Source organism: Protobothrops mucrosquamatus, unplaced genomic scaffold, assembly GCF_001527695.2.
Source record: "Protobothrops mucrosquamatus isolate PMUCROS unplaced genomic scaffold, P.Mucros_1.0 scaffold133, whole genome shotgun sequence".
Taxonomy (NCBI): domain Eukaryota; kingdom Metazoa; phylum Chordata; class Lepidosauria; order Squamata; family Viperidae; genus Protobothrops; species Protobothrops mucrosquamatus.
In genome coordinates, this window is record NW_015386500.1 from 479,842 (window position 1) to 501,659 (window position 21,818).

Here is a 21,818-nt window from a genome sequence, read left to right on the forward strand (position 1 = left end):
GCTTATAATGTTTTAGCATGGCTTAATTTAGCTTAGTTTATTTTAGCTTTCTTTAGTTTAATGCAGGGGTGTCAAACTGCTGGCCCCCAGGCTGGATGCGTCACGTGGAAGCCACACCCACCCCATTGCAGGCAATGGCAAAACTGTGACATCACGAGTTTGACATGTCTAGTTTAATGTGTAAGCCTAAACATATTTCTTGCTTTCTTGACATGTTTAGTTTCTTTGCCTCAATATACTTGATTGTAGACTATGGATTTTGCCATTCTTCTCCCTTGTATACTCCCATGTGGGAGTGGTCTGAGTTCCTGCTACTTATACTACTTCTCTAAATTAATGATTGATTGTTTTAAAAGTATAAGAATGAACAGAAGCAGTAATACAATTCCCCAATCAATCTTCTGGATAAGTTGTCCATCAAAGCAGTTGAAGCATATTCTGTCCCATAACAATTTCCAAAGTCAAACAGAAATGGATCTAAAAATTTTGGAAGAGAATAAAATGGAACTATAAGATAATATATTGTATATAGAAGAAAACATACAACTTTCAATTAAGTGTTCTAGGTCTTATGTGATTAATACTTGGAAGTACTGGAAAATAATACAGCTGGAGTTCTTGGCTTTTAATGAGTATATTAGTGAGCAGCAATATATTTTTAAATAGGCTTAAGCTGTTAAGGATTTTTTAAAAGCATCTTACCCTCTTTTGTTTTACAGGACAAAATGTACTGCCTTCTACAAATTGCTTGATTGACTGATGAAGTGTGTAATTATAGCTGCACTGCCATTTTGACAAAGCCACAATAACTGATTGTAGTTTAGTTCCTACTTAAGACACACCACCCTTTGCATAACAAAACCCGGTTTTACTGGTCTAATTTTTATTCAGAACAAAAGGCACCTGGAGATATTAACTGTATACTAACAAGGAAATATAGAACCTAGGGAAAAATAATAACATTGGAACACAACTGTACAGTTAGTTCAAGAGGAGTGGGTATCTAATGAAGAGTTGTCTAAAGGGCTGCTTGTTTGGAACTAATTAAAGACAGATCTTCTAAATAGCGAAAGGATCATGGGAATTACATTAGGTGTCTGGAGACTTGTTATTCTTTTGGCACTCTGATGGTGGAAGTTGTTAGTCTAGAAATAAAGCATCCTAATAACAACTCCTTCCCACTCACCCACTATTGGCTGAACAGTTGTATTTATGTTAACTGCCCTTGTTGCAATAAGATTCATATCAATGGTCAGAGTCCTGAAGAAAAAAAACAACAACTTTTTTTCTTTGCATTAACACACTGCGGTGAGAAGAGTCTTACGCTTTCACTCATGCATTTCCAGCCTTCAATTAACGTGAAAGCAGTACAATGCCTACACAACTTCTCTTGCCTAGTGGTGCACCATTTATCATTGCAGTTTTACATTGACCTTGACACCCACTTCATTAGAATAAAGATTGTCTACCATTTAGGTTACATTGTTCCTCTGCACAGAGACCCCATGCAAATTTTCTGTTCAGATAGAAGAGCTGTGAGCCTGTCAGAGGTCATCTGCATTAAATGATTGCAGCTATTTTCCAACTGCTTCTTTTCATTCTACTCAATTCAGGCTAGGAGGATCAATCAAGCCTTCTGCCTGAAACAGTAGGACTGCTGGGAATATAACTGTTTTTGGTGGTAGTGGATATGCCCTAAACAGCATTAAATATTTAATATCAACTCATTAAAGGGCACACAAGATTTTATAGTTGCAGTCAAAATTTAAATGTTTTGGATCACATTATTTCATAAAAGTGGAGCAATTTTTTTTTAAAAAAAACCCATATTATTTTATTATGGCAAAATAAATTCTTTAAAAAAGAGTTTTTCTTCCATAGAATTGTGACAAAGATATAATTGAGGAGGTGGGGAGCTTAGATGAAAGACATAAATGCTGGCACACACACACACACACACACACACACAGAGAGAGAGAGAGAGAGAGAGAGAGAGAGATAGGTACTGCCCATTTCACTCTCAGTGTATATATTCATTCCTTGCCTGAAATTATTTAAACAAAATGATTTTTTGTTTTGCACTTGTATGTTCATTAAGCCTTTCTTATTGTGCATAAATGACATTGTGCAATTTTTAAATTATTCTTTCTTAAAGGACTTTATAAGAATAAGTTACTGATTTCTTCCTTCAATTTTCAAGGTAATATAATTGGAGTTAACTTAATAAAATACACTTTTTAAAAAAATGAATTTTGAACTTCTATTGGGAAATTTTCAATTCATTTTGATTTATATTAAAAATAATGCAATGTATCCCCAATTAACAATATATAGCCAAAATAGTATGATTTCTAGATCATGCAACTAGAATAGCTTAGAGAAAAAGAAAACAAATTCTTAACCCTGAAATTATTTGCTGTGTGAGTTTGGGCTACTTTAAATAATATTGCAGTTTTTAATTTTCCCCCCAAGGCTTAGTAGCAAATTTGTCCCAATAATAAGAAAACTTATTATTCATTTAGAAGGACAACTATAGAAGTCTTTATAATTTTTCTGTGCAGTTATTTGGCATGCTCTGATAGTAGGAGATTGCAAGAAGTTTGAACAAAGTAAGGGCTGCTAGATAAAAATATTCATTATAAAACCTGAACACCAAACAGATATTCTGATTGTACTTGCAAGATATATGAAATATGGAATATAATCCTGCCTCTGGATTGTTTGTAAAATGTCTTGCTTTGGTGTTAGGAAAGGACTTGGTGCCTACGAGCTGTTGTGAAGGGTAGCCTGGCCTCTAGCAGATTCCTTCACTCTGCATGTATACAGCTGAGCTTTGGACTCTGGGCTTCGGAATAAAAAGAGTCTTTGTTCATTAATGAATGGCATTAGGCATGGGCTTCCTGAGGGGCCACCATGAAGCCTAGGCGTGAAGAGCAGGAATATTAGCCAGAAAGCAAAGGATGTGTATGTATGTGGGCAGATGACAGGCAAAGACTTAAGTCGTGCATAGGTATCAGTTTTAATGCAATGTACATTTATTAATGTAATTGGAGAATGCATCCACAGGGCAGTGTTCCTAATAAGAGGCTCTGTACAGCCCATAGGAAGGAGTTATTTGCAAATGAAGTGCACTTACGTGTGTTGTATGTGCTCATACATGAGATGTATTTATATCTGGCAATAACTCTTGAGCAAGAAAGAAATCTGTGAACACTTGCAGAGTGTGCCAGTGAAATTTGAAGCATTGTTTAATTCATTAAATTAGTGTGCATTACTCTGTAATTAAAACAGGGTCTAAAACGCATGATGTAAAATCTGAAAAAGTGAAGCCCACTTTGAGTAATATTCCAACCACAGAGAAGTGTTCCTTGACTTAATTCTTCTTTCCCTTATACTCACAGCTCGCTATGTTTGGTATGTCTGGTCTCTTTTCACTTTAACCCACAGAAGCACCATACAAAAGTCTTACAATAGATGTCTTAATCTCTCTGTGTGCTTTTAAAGCATTATTTTGAATTCCATCATGCAGCCTTTTTTTTTTTTTTTGCTTTCCTCTTCTGAAGTTTTATTGCAACAAAATTCCCAGGGAGCTTTAGACCCAAGGGCTGCATAATATTGCCCTAACATTTCACTCTAGGGCAGGAATATGTATCTAGACCCTGATTTTTGTGGGGCGAGGGTGGGGTAGGGGTGCGCAATGCTGCTCTTTCAGGAAAAGTAGGCAATAAAGACTTGGTCTGTTCTTAAATGTCAGAATTATTATTGTTATTATTATCATTAACCGCAGAGTTGACATCCACAATCTTTTCATAATGATTTCTTTCTTTGACCTCTTGGTGACTAGGCATCTTGTTCTTTAACACTGAAGGAGACAAAAAAAAATGCTTAGTTGCTCAATGAGTGTCTTCTAGGCCGGTTTCAAAATGGCTTATTCTTCTGGTTTCCATGGTGACAATTAATGCTGTTTCAAGGCATTGTTCCAGTCTCTGTTTGGACAGAATTTTTGGGTGTGATTTTTCTCACACACACACACACACACACACTTAAAGAAAAAGCTGGCCACTTTAGGAAACATTCATCACAAAATTCTCTTAATAATCTTTTCTACATTTCCTGATTATGTTCCAGGGAATTGTCTTTATTACAAACTTTTTATGAGATATCCAAAGTGTATTAGTTTTAATTACTTTAAAAGATTGTAAGTGGAGAAGGAAAAAAGGATGAGGGGAAGAGAAGGGGATCACAATTCCTCAGTTTAAATTATGCTCCTGCCTTTTTCTCTTGAGTGGATTCAAAATAAATCCCTTCTATTTGTCCATAAATATAAACACCCAAAAAACAATATAAGGCTTTTTTTTCTGTGGGCAAATGAAGTAGAAAAATAAATATTAAATCATTTTGTGTATCATAGCTATTGTTGGATGGTGGAGAAAAAGAAAGGAAAATGATGTGACTTTTAAAATTCTTAATCTCATTGTTGGCTATTGAACAGTAAACTATATCATAACATTCACAGCCTGTCACAATACAGCCATCTTTGCTCACTTAATGCTGAGGGTAGAATGAATATGAAGATTAAATTATCTTCTCACCACAGGATAAAGAACTCCTACTAGACTAAGGTTGTGCAGCACTGATAGAGCTGGGAAGCTAATTTTGCAGAGTGTAGGTGTTTGAAGGGTAAAAAAATTACCATGTGCTATCAGAACCTTAGCTCAACAGTACAGTAAGCATTTTTCTCACAGTGAAATAAATAACTTCAGTTTAAGTCCTTTACTTTGAAACAATACTGACTGTTCTTTTCATAGCTGGTGCATCTTTCAGTTAATTTTTTTTTTACCCTATAACTTTTCCAGGCATTATACAATGCATATTCTAGCAATTAGCCTCTTTTATCATGCTGTTTATGCAGTATGATACCCTGTGAGAGAGACAGCATATAGAAACCTAACCTATTTATTTGGTTTAATGTAATAATCTTTTATAGCATCTGTCACAAGGACTCTTCGTATTATGCAGCATAGTGCAACCATTTTATTTAGGACCCAAATTAAATGATACCATTAGGTCTTTATGATAACTAGAGTATTATTGCTAAGAGACATATGTTGCCTGATTTGTTTAGATGTTAATCTTTACCAGCTCAAAAACACAACTACGATACTTTTCAGCCCAAAGCAAACAAACCCAGTTTATTACAGGTAAAAAAATGTTAGTAGATAAGTCCAAAACATAGTCAGACAATTAAAGAACTCCCTTAGACTAGGAAAAATACAAAATAAGTGAAACCACGTAGATTGTACTGTCTAGCTAAAACAGACCTGGATTTCTCTTGATATTATCCATACTTGCAGAAATAATTATGTAAATCTTTTTCAGCTATATCATCTTTAAATAGAAATCAGATTACATAAAGCAGATTGTAATCTCCTCTAGTCACCCTTTCCAGTTGAAAAGGCAATCATATAGAGCCAACAAGCATACTTGTTGGCAATTTTAGCCCAGGGAAAAGGTTAGCTATTTTGTGATCCAATCCTATCATTTGAAACCTGATTACTTCTTGTTCAAGCAGACTTTTTTTTTTTTTTTTTAGAAAAACAGCTTCTAGTTTCCTTTTCACATATTGAAAAGACAAGTTTGTTTTATAAATCTAGACAATCATTGGTTGCCTCTTATGCATATTCATGCTTATTTTTGATACACTGGCATCTGGGCTGTGTTCATTAATAATGAGAAATACTTTAAATCATCTAATTTAAAACAGTTTGTTCTGTGATCCACAAATGACTAATATTTGAAGTTGGCAAAATATAAATGATATTCATGTGCAGTGCAAATGAAAGATTAAAATATGAAATTAACAATATGCAAACATATTCATGCAAATACTGACGATCTATTAGCTGAAAGAATGATTTCACAACTTCCTTGTTTTCTGCTAAGTACCCTCCAATTATATTTTGTTTTGTTCTGTTCTGTCAGGCAACGTGTTCTTGGATCTGACAAAAGTGCTCAGGTTTCAAATGTTCTTTAGTCTACTTTGACTTTGCTCTAGTTTCTTCTGGTTTTAATTTTTTTCCTTTCAACGGCAGCAGAAGAAACTTTATTCTTTAGGTTTCAAAAAAGCCTAATGTTAAATGTGCAAATTGCTAATAGACAAGTGTTATTTATATGACACTTTTAAATGCCTTTTGGACAATTGTGTTTTGTACTAGTATCTAAATACATATTATCACTGTTTCTTTAAAACAGGAAGAAACTGTGCCTATGAACTTGAGTGTGTGTGTGTGTGTGTGTGTGTGTGTGACATGCATGTTTGTGTATATGTGTGCAACACAGAGAAAAAAATGTAGCCAGTAAGATGTTGTTGTTGGGGAGCGGGTTGCCAAGTAAACTCCCTGTGATTTGCTCAAATTTATTTTAGAGTCTCCCAACTTGGCTAAGACATCTGTGGGAGGAGGAGTGATCTGCTCCTAATAAAGTTATCACTGTACATGTTGTACATAAGTTGCATCATAATGCAATTGATGTATGTCATTTGCATGGTGATATCATAATATATGATATTATTATGGCTTCCTCTGCATGCTTTTGTGCAGGGTTTTCCAAGCTTATACCTTCCAGAGGTGGTAGAATTGCAGCTCTTAAAATTGGTGGCTATGATTGGGAATCTGGGTAGCACCAATGGAAGAAGGTTGCTATAAGAGCCCTCTAGGCATTTAGTGGCTTTCTGTGGATTCTGCAGTACAAAGTATGAGATCCAATGTAATATCACCATATTTTGTATGCTCACTGAAACATTAATTTTAGTTTTTCAGGCAATAGACTTCTTTTTCATGTTCACAGTAAACTTTTTTCTAAGTCAAGATGCTTTGAAACATGACAGAAAAATGTACCCACTGGGCCCTTCCAGCCAATGCTTGAGCTAATGAGCTATCCATGAATATTTAACCTCTATTCCCATGTTGAGTGAGCCAATCATATGCTTCCAAACAAGACATTGTCCTGATTACCTGGCCAACAGTGCCTGCTCTTCAGAAGACCCAATGGAAAGGAAATGATTATTTGCCAAGTCATAAACTAAGGTTAGAGAGACATGTGAATACACTCAGATTATGATATGGACTGCAATTTGTTGGCAAATGTAAATGTATTTTAAAATGCAATTAAGATTCATATGACCTTGAATAGGATAAAGTCACTCGCTGGATCCCAGCCAAAGAAACAATTTGTATGTGAGAACATGACAAAAATTGTTTCTCCCAAGAATTGAGAGATACAAGGAAATTTATAAACATCACCTTTAAAATGGTTTGGTATAAATATTGTTTCCCGTTATATGTGAATTATTTTCATTAGCTTGAATTAGAATTGGGAATCAAATGAATCCAGAGACCCTACTGAACAGAATTGGAAGCCATCTTTAGGTCACAATTGTCCTCATTATTCTCATTTTGTTGGTGCAATTTTAAAAGTCATTTAGAAGTACATGAATTACGTAATAGTAACATCATATTCAGTCCTCTTACTTTCTAAGATTATATTTTAATAAAAGGTATTTTTCTATAGCTAACTCATCTTTTTTTTTCATTTTAGAGATACAGTGTAGAAATGTCAATCAGACATCCCAAAAAGATGGAATTGCTGAGTAAAGTTGAAGCTCTGAAGAGAAGTGGTGTTTTACTACCAAGCGATCTCCTTGAAAAAGTGGATTCAATTAATGAAAAATGGGAACTGCTTGGGGTATTTGCATTTTTATTACTGTTTGTGGGTTCTATGTCCTTTTTCTGTGTCTTAAAGTATGCTCTGTGTCTGATTTTTATATGGACCCTTTCATTCAACTCATTGGATACATTTCAAACATACTATTGTAGAAAAAAGATAGTATTTTTCTTGTCTGTTTTTTTATTCTCTGTTTGTGTCTGGTCCGACTTTAATAATTTTAGTACTTTAATGCAGAAAAAAAGTAAGTAAAATATGCCATGTATTATGGGTAGGCACTAAGTCAGCTCTAATACCGTATACACTATAATATAGATATACATGGACTGTCATGCTTGAGTGAATATTAATAGAATTTATTCTGAAGGTACATGTTAGAGACATCTACTCTTTAACTATTTACTATACCCTAAAGATGAAAAGTGGGGATGTCACTACATATTTCAGCTCATACCGATGCTGCAGAAAACAAATGTGCAAATATGGCACCCATCTGAAATCACAACTCTGAGGGTAGCAATCAGGATGTGTTTCATAGTGACATGTGCAGCTCGTGTTTGACAAAAGAAGTAAACAAAAAGTAAAGATTTTATGTAATTCATTTCATGCTATAATAGTCCTACTGTCAACCAAATGTGAGATTCTAGCAACATCTGCAGCACAGTGAGTCTCTCAGTCAGATACCAATAAGGCATTATGTCAGAAGCATTACTGCCAATTGCTAAAAGGTATGGGAGAGGACAAATGTGTTCTACTAGCCATTCTTTCCCTTAATTGGTGTCACTCAAGATCAAAGGTCAGGAAACTTTACAAACTAAATGATAAAGTCATAGGTAAGCAATGATTTTAGTAAAAGTTCTACACCTTCAGACTTTTAAATAATAGCCTTAAAAACAATGGATGCACCCCCATCTCACTGTATCCATCCCCTGCAAAAATAGTTTCAATGCAGTGTGATTCAGCTACACATAAGCAAACAATAACAATAGTCATAAAAATCAGAATAATGAGAGGAAAAATAAGTAACACAAGATAGCACTCTCATAAAAGCCACAATCAGAAAGAAGGTTAATCAGTGTTGAATTCCTGTCCAAATTCAAGTAAGTTCCAGGAGCTGCAAGTGAAAAGACTTTGTTCTGCATACCTGCTGATTACCATTCTGATGGCAGAGAAAACAAAGAACAAAGAGGCACATGTGGGAGCATATTGCTTTTTAGATCACCTTCCAGAAGATAGCACTTTGGACTGACCTTAGAGCCAAACTAGGAGTTAATTAAACGAAATAACAATGGAATAATATGTACAGAAAAACATCCCCATCAGGCTTCTATATAAACTACCATTTTTGACATGTTGCATAGACAATATCACATGTACTGTTTCCAGTAACTAATATATGGCCAAAGTACATGAACTCTCCATGCAGAGATCCATTTCTCAGAATTCTGCACTCAGCCTACCACGCAAAAAGCCAATTTCTGTACATTTACCACTTTTCATACATCAAAATATCTTTTGGAAAAAAATGCACTTTTAGTTTGAGACGTTTAAATACTGCAATATAAAAATGCAATATTTTATTGGGAGAAAAGTTTTTGTCCTTAACAGTTACGTAATATTCCTTGATGCCAATGTCTATAGACCAATGACGTTTCCATAGTTTTGGAAATATTATTAAACGCTTGCCTGCATATATTTGCCTCTGTCCGTATACTTTGGCCACATATTGCTTACTGAAAACACTAAGACAAGAAAAAGAATTACACATACTATGCTGAATGGATGGATATTTGATATGATGAGTTTGTATAGCATTGATTATCTGCTCAGGGTGGCATAAGATTATGTTTCCAACAGCTGTTTTAGGAATCCCCAAGTTTTTAATGATATTCAGCAGCAATAGTATTTCTAATTCTGTTTCTTTTGTTTTCATTAGAAAGAAGCAATCACTATGTCATATAACAGTTCTCTCTTTCCAAGTTCCTTCCACTAGCAAGGTAGATTTTGTGTGATGTAGAAAGGACTATTTTACAGCAAACTCAAATTCCCCTTGGGCATTCAAAATTAATTGTTCATCTTTTTAAATCAGTGCATTTCAAGAACAATCCTAAATTCTTGGTTACCCCAGAAGCATATACAGTCAGTCAGAAAAGCAATTAATCAACTTTCCTTCATTAAAATAATCAGATTTTAAAACAGAAATAAAAGACCACTCTGCCATTTAAAATGAATTTTAAAGGTCCTTTCTTTTTCTATCAAGAAGCAATTTTATATTACTTTTTCAAATTAATTTCTGCATTTTACAAAAAAAGTTGCTTTTTCTTCTTAAATGAAATTTCACGTCTAATGAGCAGTTTTTGATGGAGTTTTCTTTAATTTAATAAGAAAAACTGTGGAAACTAACAACACCATGCATACTGTTTAATTGGCATGATTACTTTTAATTGGCATAAAAAAATTAAAGACAAGGATTTTAACTTCTAACAATGGTAAAATAGAGAGATATGGTTTTTAATATTACTTTCATCTAAGGTGAACAGTGTGGAATGGAAATACATTAGAATGAAATGTCAGTGGTGCGTACAGTTTAATCTGTGAAATTTTGTCCCCTGTGCTGAATATTACTCAGTCTCAATTGCATATTAAACAACCCTATCAAGGCAGGCATTGGCATCTGCTGTGCTGACACAAATTGTGAATTAAATGAAATTGATGTCCTCTGTCGTATATTTATGAAGACGGACCATTCTCTGAAGTATTCTGTTTATGAAGAATTTATGATTGCAAACTGTTCCAGAACAAAAAAGTGGCAATAAATTCTTTTTTGTGACCCTACCCACCAAGGGCATTGATTTCACCTCCTGCTGCTACTTTTGTTACAGCGTAAAAACAATAGCTAAAGCTGGATTCCACTGAGAGCCTTCAAATTATCAATATTTGAGCCATCAAAATAGAAGGGTGTTGCCAAGAATGCTTGTTTTATTCTGTTACGATCTCCCAAACATATTATTTGCACAATGTTTGAGAATAGATGAGTATCTGTTGATTTAATTCAGTATGTATTTCAAAGCCTATTGTTAGGCTGTTAAATTCTCAAAACACTTACGGTATTTCCCATTTCACTGATTTGAATGGGACTAATCCTAACTTACTCTCCCTTTAATAATGCATTGATTATTGCAGGCAAAGAAATCTAGCTTTTGGAAGCCTTGATAGCAATAACTCCAATTACTATGCAACCATTCATATAATTTTAAAGTACTTTGAGTCATTGTAATTACGGTCAAAACCAAGTCTTTAATGCCTCCTATTTGGCTATTACCTAAATTAGCCCAAGTGAAACTGAATCCAAGTAATTTTATATAAAATTTGATAGTGATGAATGATCAAATAGTAGCCTAATACATAGAAATACCCACATAAATATAATAACACATACATACATCTATATCGGTATCCATTTTCAGACCCAACAGGAGCAAAGATTAAACTATTCTTTGATGATCTCTGCCATATTAACACTTTTTAAATGATGTATGATGGAGTAGGTTTTCTTGGGTACAAGAAGAAAGCTAGCTGAATTTCAGATTCATGCAATCCCATTTCCCCCTCCTTTTTGTTGAAATAAAAGGATTGGTTGGTACACAAGTGGATTGGTGAGAATCTCTACAGAATCTAAGAATTGGCATAATTTAATTGGAATCACCAATAAATCCCAATAAATTGACTTATAACTCTGCAATCTAAGAGCTAAGATATATGCTAATATTAACCCTATCAGTACAACAAATCGAAGTGATTGTAAGGCCAAATAAAATGACTTGCAATAAATTCTGAATGAAATTTAAAAAAAAAACATAGAAAAATGTATGTCATATATCTGTGTGAGCTAGTAATTCTGTCATGACCATCCCATGTAGTTTGTGGCATCTGGTCTTTTTATTTTTCCTTATTGGTTTTTCATATGGCCATACCTTTTGGCACCTTATCAGTTCCCCTTATGAAGGAGATCTTCTTTCTGCATTTATTATTTACACAATGACAAGCTGGCACTCATGTCCCAGATCAACCTGCTTCATTGAATACATATTCTATGATTACAGATGCTCTTGTATTTGAAAGCTTGTCTACTTATTTCATGAGTGTGTTTTGTAAAAGTTCAAAAACATAAAATGTACAGCTATTTTAATACATTAAAATTAGCATTTTAAATAAATAATTGAGAAAACTGATAGAAGTAAACATAATTGTGGTAGACTGGAACCATTTTGTGTTTCTGTACTTCCTATTTGGAAATCCTACTGAATCCTACTGAAAACAGCAATTAATTTAATTAATTGCTGTCATTGCTGTCAACGTCATTGGAATGTTCAGTTATTGGCAATTTTAAAACTTCCCATGTAGTCTATTTCCTATTTCATTATAGAATTCTAGTTAACATTTCTTATTACAATTTTAGTTCACCTAGATCAGAGTGCACAATCTACACCCACCTAGTTGTTTTAGACCATAACTCTGAGAAGCTCCAGCAAGAATAGGCAATATTTTCAGAGCTTGGGGGCTGTATTCCAAAGCATGTGGAGAACACCATTATTGCATTCTTAATTGTAATTAATTTAAATTATAAACACCTGAGCAAAGTAATCAGTTCTCTCATTATATCATTTCATATATCTTGTTATACATGAAGTTAAGAAAACAATGACTCTGGTAGAAAATGTGGTAGCAAAAGGCATTTTTCTTTGGGTAGGGAGTTATCTCCTTCTCTTGAATTTTTTTCTCCTTTGTCTCCTAGTTCTAAGTCTTCTTAGCTATTATATCATACCATTCAAGGTATATCTAGCCCTCAACAGAAACTTTTAATGAAAGATAAATAATTGTAATAATTTTGAGTAGAAACATAGATCATCAGTCATAGGTCTATTTGCAGTTTTTTGGATCCAAACCAATTCTTACTAAAACTCTTCTATAGGAAAAAAAAAATAGCACTGAGATGAATCCAGATTACTAGGTTTTGGATTGTTCAGTTATTGGCAATTAATTTTAAAACTTCCCATGTAGTCTATTTCCTATTTCATTATAGAATTCTATTTAAAATTTCTTGCTACAGTTTTAGTTCACCTAGATCAGAGTGCACAATCTAGATCCATCTAGTTGTTTTAGACCAGGGGTGTTAAACTGCTGGCCCATGGACAGATGCATCATAGCGAAACTGTGCCCATCCCATTGCTGGCAATGGCAAAAAAGTCGCGATACATCATGACACGTCACGTGACGTTGCGAGTTTGATATTCCTGTTTTAGACCATAATTCTGAGAAGCTCCAGCAAGAATAGGCAATATTTTCAGAGCTTGGGGGCTGTATTCCAAAGCATGTGGGGAACATCATTATTGCATTCTTAGATGCAATCTAAGCTATCATTGTTTACTTTTGGCTTTTGTGAGAATCAAACCTTTGTGATGAGCCATGGATTCAGCAAATTGTGTAACTCCAGCATTATGGCAACTTCAAATCATAGCTTAATATCTATATTTCAGCTTTGTATAACACATTTGACTATATATAGCCATATATACATATTAGATATATAATTATATAATATATAATTAGGTTATATAATATAACTAGAATATTATACCAATAAACTTCTATTGATGATCAAACTTATTTGAGAACTGTTTACCCCAAAGCAATTCAGTTATGGGCTCAGATAGTATTTTGATAAGAGTCTATTAGAAATATACTAAAAACACTAAAACCTGTTCTGTATCTACTTACTGGGATTGAGCCATGCTGAATTCAGCAGAATATTTAAAAAGCATGCATAAGATAAATCAGGAGTTAGAGTGACTAATTTGGTTGCTTTCTAGCCAGTTAGATATATGTATTGGCTAGAACCTTAGATTAATCTATGTTTTCTTTCTCTGTTGCATTAGAAAACGTTACAAGAGAAGATTCAAGACTCATTGGTGGGGCACAGCGGGTTAGGATCACGTGACTTGCTGTCCCCTGAAAGTGGCAGCCTAGTAAGGCAGCTGGAGGTCAGAATCAAAGAACTGAAAGGGTGGCTGAGAGATACTGAGCTTTTTATCTTTAATTCCTGTCTGAGGCAAGAAAATGAAGGAACAATGAACGCGGAGAAGCAACTGCAGTACTTTAAGGTAATAAAAAAGTATTGATGCAAGTTGGGTTGATTTTTGGAGCAATATAGAATATAAAATGCATATATGTTATATGTTGTTGCCTGCATAGTCAGTCATAAATATATAATTTCTGCACATTTATATGAAGACATTGCCTTTTCTGTTACAGAACTTCATTTTAAATATAAATCTTTCTGTACATAAACATTTGCAAGTACCAAAATAATTTCAGTCTTACATCCTTTCTATACTTGTTCTCCAGAAGACAGGCTTAGGATACAGGAGGATCTGGACAGACTTGAACACTGGGTGCTATCTAATAAAATGAAATTCAATGGTGAAAAAAGTAAGGTTCTACATTTAGGCAAGAAAAAACAAATGTACAGGTATAGTATAGGGGGTGCCTTGCTCAATAGTAGTAACTGTGAGAGGGACCTCGGAGTCCTAGTGGACAATCATTTAAATATGAGCCAGCAGTGTGCTGCAGCTGCCAAAAAAAGCCAACACAGTGCTAGGCTGTATTAACAGAGGGATAGAATCAAGATCACGTGAAGTATTAATACCACTTTACAATGCCTTGGTAAGGCCACACTTGGAATACTGCATCCAGTTTTGGTCACCACGATGTAAAAAAGATGCTGAGTACAGAGAAAGAGTACAGAGAAGAGCAACAAAGATGATTAGGGGACTGGAGGCTAAAACATATAAGGAACGGTTGCTGGAATTGGGTATGTCTAGTTTAACGAAGAGAAGGACGAGGGGGGACATGATAGCAGTGTTCCAATTTCTCAGGGGCTGCCACAAAGAAGAGGGAGTCAGGCTATTCTCCAAAGCGCCTGAAGGCAGGACAAGGAGCAACGGGTGGAAACTAACCAAAGAGAGAAGCAACCTAGAACTAAGGAGAAACTTCCTGACAGTTAGAACAATTAACCAGTGGAACAACCTGCCTCCAGAAGCAGTGAATGCACCAACATTGGAAGTTTTTAAGAAGAAACTGGACAGCCATTTGTCCAAAATGGTATAGGGTTTCCTGCCTGAGCAGGGGGTTGGACTAGATGACCTCCAAGGTCCCTTCCAACTTTATCATTATTATTATTATCCTGACTCCTTATAACTATCTCATTGCATTCAATACTGAATTCTGTACACTCTATCCAGCTTAATGAAGACTCATTGTGTGATTTTTAGTAGTAAGTTACTCTTGCATAAGTTTAGCATAAATAAGAGAAAAAGGAAAAAGCATGCTGCTGGTTTTGTATTAGTACAGTACTGTGACCAACTGATAGAAGTGAACCAGCACCTTTGCTGTATAGGTTGAGATTTGTCATTAGCTAGTTGCCCACTAGCCAATGTTCAGGCATAGATTGAGCCTTGTTAATCAACAAAAATGTTGAACAAGGATGGCAACTCTGACAGCAGAATATATATCGTAATAATTGCATTGTTTCATCTACATCATAACCAACATAAAAGCATAACAGAAGTTGCCATTGAGCATATATGGGAGGATCATGTTTGACTTTGGGGGAACTCAGAAATGGATTTTTTTAAAGGGAAAATGCAGAATGGGACTTTACCGACATGGTGCCATTTTGATAGATGAGTGCTGTCTAAAGGATGTGCGGGAGTGACTTTTGTGATATGGCAGCAGATCAGGCCACAGTGTTAAAGACTCAGCTACAACTTTTAATTTTATCCTCAAATTAATCCGGTGGCAAAAATAGCTGTTGACCAAGTCCTATGTAAATCACGTCATTATTCAGCTCATTAATAATTAAGACAGGGTTCATATATTATTCTTTTCAAAATTAAACCATCAGATTATAGAGGACAGTTATACATAGGCTACAGTGAGGACCCGCATTCTTTGCAGAGGTATACTGTAGGTCCAATCTTTTAGCCCCCTTTTGTCTCCTTAAATATAATGTCCAGATTAAGAAAGTTTTCAAATCAAATTCCTACAAGACACTTGATGCAAGATAAAAGCTGATGTATTTAAGACTATAAAATATATAATACATGTATTTTCAATAAACCTTTTAGAAAATTTTCAAGAACTTAGTATTTAATTTAGCAAAAATACAATAATATTGGATTTGTCTATGATATATGAACCATGATTTCAGAATAGTTTTTCATATTATATTCTAACAGGCAGTATTTATTTTGTAAAAAAGGACAATTCTTTAATTTTGGTTTTCATTTTGCATTGTATTAGTTCCATAGAAAGATAAAATTTGAAAAAAGGAACTGATCATTATTTAAAGATGCTGAAACTATACAGTAATTTAACATGTTGAGCAAAGATCAATCTTTTAAACATTTTGATTTATCTGTTAAAACTGCATACAGGTAGTCCTCGACTTACTACAACTGAGATCAGAATTTCCATTGCTAAGCAAAGTGGTTGTTAAATGAGTTGTCATAAATTTTACAACCTTTCTTGCCATTGTTGTTAAGCGAATCTTTGCAGCTGTTAAGTGAATCCTGTGGTTTAGTAAATTTGCCTTGCCCCATTGACTTTGCTTGTTGGAAGCCAAACACCATTGGTTGTCAAGCACCTGAATTTTTTTCAGTTTGTGGGGATGCTGCAATGGTGGCACAGTGGTTAAAATGCGGTATTGCAGGCTGACTCTGCTCACTGCCAGGAGTTCAATCCTCACCAGCTAAAGGTTGACTCAGCCTTCCATCCTTCTGAGGTCAATAAAATTGAGGATCTAGATTATTGGGGAAAATATGTTGACTCTGTAAAACCACTTAGAGAGGGCTGTAAAGCACTGTAAAGTGGTATATAAGTCTAAGTCAGCGGTTCTCAACCTATGGGTCACGACCCCATTTGGGGTCAATCGACCATTTCATGGGGGTCGCCAAGCAAGGCTGTCTGCCATTTTTTCCCCCTTTTCCGGCGGGTGCCTTACCTCCCTTGGGCTGGGCCAGCTGGTGGTCGGCCTGCTCTGTCTCTGCCGCTTGCCAGCTACGCCTCAGCCGGCGCAGGGGGCGGAACCACGCATGCGCGGCATTCCTGGGCAGGGAAAGTCCTCGACTTACGACCAGTTGGGTAGTCCTCGACTTACGACCGGTTTAGTCCTCGACTTACGACTGGTTTAGTCCTCGACTTACGACCGTTTGGGGGTCGCGGCATTAAAAAGGTTGAGAACCACTGGTCTAAGTGCTATTGCTATGTCATAAGTCACTTTTTTCAACACCTAAACTAATGCTTGTAAGTTGAGGATGCCTGTATTGCAAATGTGTCAGAACTTTTCAAAACACTAAATATGAGGATGAATTCATTGTTAAAATACAAGGATTTCCACTCACAGGAAAATTTTAGAGTGTATTTAGCTGAAAGCATTTTCAAGTCTTCTGAAACAATTTGCTCAAACTGCAGTTATCTAGAGAAAAGTTGGATATACATAAGTAGTAGAATTAGATTGCAGATAAACTCTGTACACTGCCTCAGTACACTCCAGAAGGAAAAGCAGGATATAAATCTAAGAAATAACTATAAAAATAAATACATGGCCTTTTTTTAGCTCATTCAGTGAAGGAGAACTTGTTATTTCTTGGGGTAATTAGTTGCACAATCAAATTGTTCTAACTGCTAAGATGAATTTCCTAACATTCCCTCAGAACCTGCCTTCTTGTAATTCATATTTTGTCTGCTGTTCTTTAGATCAATGGAAATTGACCTTTTTCTGCATTATATTATTTTAAGTATTTTTAGAGTGCTACCATGTGTCCTTTCGGACTTCTCAAGTTTAATGTTAAGTCTCTCTTTGTGGAACTTAATTTCTAGTTGACACTCCCTATACTCACATTTTCCTTTTTTGCAGCCATGGCATACTCAAGTTTAGTTTGTCATCAACTAGTATACCAAGACCTTTTTCAAAGATCTTACCAAGATAGCTATTTTTATTCCCTTGGTTTGCATTTATGTCTCTTACATTTCATTAATTTTATTTCTCAAATCTGTCTTCTGAAATATTGGCTATCCAGTCCAATTTGGGGGTAATCTGTAGATCTAGTAAGCTTTTGTTCCACCTCTTCATTTATTAAAAATGTTGAAGAGTTAAGAGAGCAAGACCAATCCCAACTCAGTACCTACCCCTAATTTAATGAGGAACCATTATTGAGCACTATTTGAGCACAGTTTTCAGCCATCCATGTATCTATTGCATGTTTCTTGTTATTTAACCTTCACTTAACTAGCTTACTAATCAAAATGCCATAGACTATTTATTTAAATAGCTTGCTGATATCAAGAATCATTATGTATAAAACATTCCCACAATTTACTAATGAAATTATACAATTAAAAAAATGAAATAAAGTTAACCTACCATGCCAATGCCGATTTCCTCTAATGAACACATTTTTTTCAAATTCCTTCTGATCAATCACTTTATAACCATGCAAGAAACTTCCCATTATTGGCTATCACATTATTGTATTTTCTTCTTCCCTTTTATCAGGATACAAATAACATTTGCTGTTTTCTAATCATTTGGCATATTGCCAGTTATTCACTTTGTAGTATTCTCCTTTCTCTTTTCAGTCCCCTTGAATAAGGATAGGTAAGAACACCACCTGAGCCCATCAACTTGATTTTTTTCTTATACTTAAAATTAACATTTAACACAGTCCCTAAGAGAACAAAAGAATAATCTTTGAGTAAATGTCCAATTTTAAAAGCATTATTGCATACTGATTGTTATGAGCTCATTATCTATCCTTATAGTCTAAAAATACAAATAATTGAGAATAATCAACAATGACCAGTCTCAAATTATTATATTTTGGGCATATTATGTGAAGTTATCTTGAAAATATAACAATGCAAGGAAAGGAAAGAAAAGTACCAGCAGCAGAGGTTGAACTTGATTACAGTAGCAATGGGTGCATCTTTGGAGAATCAAGGGTGCTCCTTTGGAAGAACAAAAGGGGCAAGACAATTGCTAATAGTGACAGCAATAAAACAGAATATATTTAAATATAATAATTTATAAACTCAGGATAACAAACAAAAACGTTATATAGCAAGTAATACAAGCTGTTATAATTCTTCTTAAAGTGTGATCCCCAGCACTGAAAACAAACAGTTTAACAATTCTGACTAGGCAGAAATATACTGCTCACAAAAATAAAGGGAACGCAAACCCCTTCGGTTCCATGGTAAAATGTTCCCTTTATTTTTTTGAGCAGTATATATGACACAATTTAGAAATGCTACTTTAAACTTTAAGGATTGATTGATTGATCAATTGTGTGCTGTCAGGTTGGTGTCACTATCAGCAGTTGTCTTGCCCCTTTTGATCCTCCAAAGGAGCACCCTTGATCCTCCAAAGATGCACTCATTGCTACTGTAATCAAGTTCAACCTCTTTGCTGCTGGTACTTTCCTTTCCTTTCCTTTCCTTTCCTTTCCTTTCCTTTCCTTTCCTTTCCTTTCCTTTCCTTTCCTTTCCTTTCCTTTCCTTTCCTTTCCTTTCCTAGCATTGTCATCTTTTCAAGAGAACTTCACATAATATGCCCAAAATATAATAATTTGAGACTGGTTATGTGTGTCTCAAGTGGATCTCTGGATCAGTGATTCATTTTTTCACTTTCTTGAGTATCTATGGTATTTTTAGGAGTCTTCTCCAATACCAAATTTAAAAGTATCAATACTATTTTTCTCCTGCTTCTTCACTGTCCAATTTTTGCTTCAGTAACATGTTACATATGGAAAACCATTCCCTGCACAATTCAGATATTTGTAAGTATGGATGTGTCATGGCGTTTGAATATCTTTTCTTTCATCATTACCCTACTAAGTGCTAGTCTGTAGCATATTTCTTGACTGCAGACTTATTTTATTTTATTTTTTATTTTAACCTCACCTTTATTATTTTTATAAATAACTCAAGCTGATGAACATACCTAATACTCTTTCCTCCTCCTTGTTTTCCCAGAACAACAATCCTGTGAGGGGAGTTAGGCAGAGAGAGAGTGACTGACCCAAGTTGGTCATCCAGTTGGTTTTGCATGCCAAAGGCAGGACTAGAACTCACAGTCATCTAGTTTCTAAACTGGTGTCTTGACCACTAGACCAAACTGGCTATTGCTGATAGTCAGTCCTAAAAGACAGCAGCTGTCTACTACTTCAATATATTTAATGTTAATAATATGGCTGATTGCTGTACCTGTTAAGTAGATTGATGTTTTAATAGATTGATAAAATTATATTTTTATTCTAGTTGGACATAGTGATAGCTGCCAACTTTTCAGTAATAATATACACAATTTATATCTATTAGAATTTTCTTTCAGAATAACTTAATCTTCATATTAAGTTATATGATTAGAATTTTAATAGATTTTTTCCAGAGTGATATAGTGGACTGCTAATAACATAGGAACATGTACTAAATATCAGTACATTAGCATCGCATTAGCATTAGATCCTCCCTTACTGTGTAGCATAAATATAATTACAATAAAGAATATTCTTTAAATAAAAACAGTTTACAAAGTAAGAACAGGTTTAAAAATTTAACCTAAGCATAAGATATAATATGGAGAAATTTTAAAAAAACTATGTTTGGTTAGTCATTCAGTACATCTCTGTCTATATGACATGCTTTTGGAGATGATCTGGGATAAATATAGATGCCATTTATTGGCTAATGGTGCAAGAAATTTAATTGTTTTCAAGTAATTTTATAGTGTACTTATATGCTTATATTTCAAAGCCTATAATTTGACAGGAGTGGTTATCCTTAAATTATTTAACTTGAATAGCAATGAGTCATGGATAATTCTTAAACAATCAAACATATTTAAAATATTTTTGTTAAAATGTAACATTTTATGTAGCATAGTATTTGCATTTTTTTCACCTGTGAATGGGCCAAGAAAGAAAAATAAGGTCTTGATTACAAATGTGGATATTTTTAATACTAAATGTCACATGCCATTTCAAAACTTGTCAGTGAGATCTTGCACTCTTACAAAAGAATCTTGGCAAGGGAGATTTTCACTGGAACAATTTGGTGGATAATAGTATAAAAGGTATGTTTCTTAAATAGAAAAAAAATACAGTTCACTTTTTGGAAAAAAAAAACCTCATGATGTCTTTTAAACTGTCATTCCTTGTTCCTAACTTGCAATTAGGCAGTATTTCCAAAATGTCATTCTGAGATTTTCCTTCAACCATCATCCTAATAAAAACTGACGGCAAGCATATTATAACCAAACTTTCTCCCCTGTAATTACAAAGAACAATTTCAAACAGATTAATAAGGGAAATTCTACAACAGATTTCCAAGGACAGCTATGAAAACAACAGCATGCTTTTAAAGAAATACTCTGCAATATTGGCAAGATGGATGGTGATCAGGAAACAAATCCATGAGCAAAGCTGTTTGGAGAGAATAATTTTGTAGTATGTGATATATACTATGTAAATGAGCTTATTAGGGCAATCATCTTTTATTATTGGCGCCCTATTTAATAGAGGCATTTAAAAAAAACAATATTTCTGCCTGACTCTGGGGACAGAAAAAGATACATTGATATAATTGAAAGCAAATGATTGTATGTTGTACTATTTAATCATGTCATTTTTCAGTGGCTAGTTCTTGTGTTTCATTGCATGACTATAGAATAGTTAACTTTAGTATAGATTAGGTCTCACTATTAGTAATCAAGCACGGTTTTGTTATTTTATCCTTGAAATCAGTTAAAATACTCCCATTTGCCAATATTTTCTTTAACAATGTGACATGTCATAATTCACTTCAAGGATATGGCGTTTGCTTTATTTTTGCTTTGGGAGATTACTTATAATTGGCTGCTCTTTTAAAGTTCCAAAGTATTTTGTTTATGACGTATATGTAGCTAATTTTTAAATTAAAGAAATCATCACAGGATAAATCAAAATATAGCTAAAAATATATATTTAACAATTTTAGCT

The 21,818-nt window shown here is 34.4% G+C and overlaps 1 protein-coding gene across 1 annotated transcript in view; it reads left to right on the plus strand.

Moving 5' to 3' along the window:
• Positions 1-21,818, plus strand: part of AKAP6 (A-kinase anchoring protein 6) — a 190,673-nt gene that overhangs the window by 129,351 nt on the left and 39,504 nt on the right. Inside the window, exons 9-10 of the mRNA XM_015813076.1 lie at positions 7,597-7,743; positions 13,659-13,883. Coding sequence (XP_015668562.1) covers positions 7,597-7,743; positions 13,659-13,883 — 372 coding nt within the window. The remainder of the gene's footprint in view (positions 1-7,596; positions 7,744-13,658; positions 13,884-21,818) is intronic.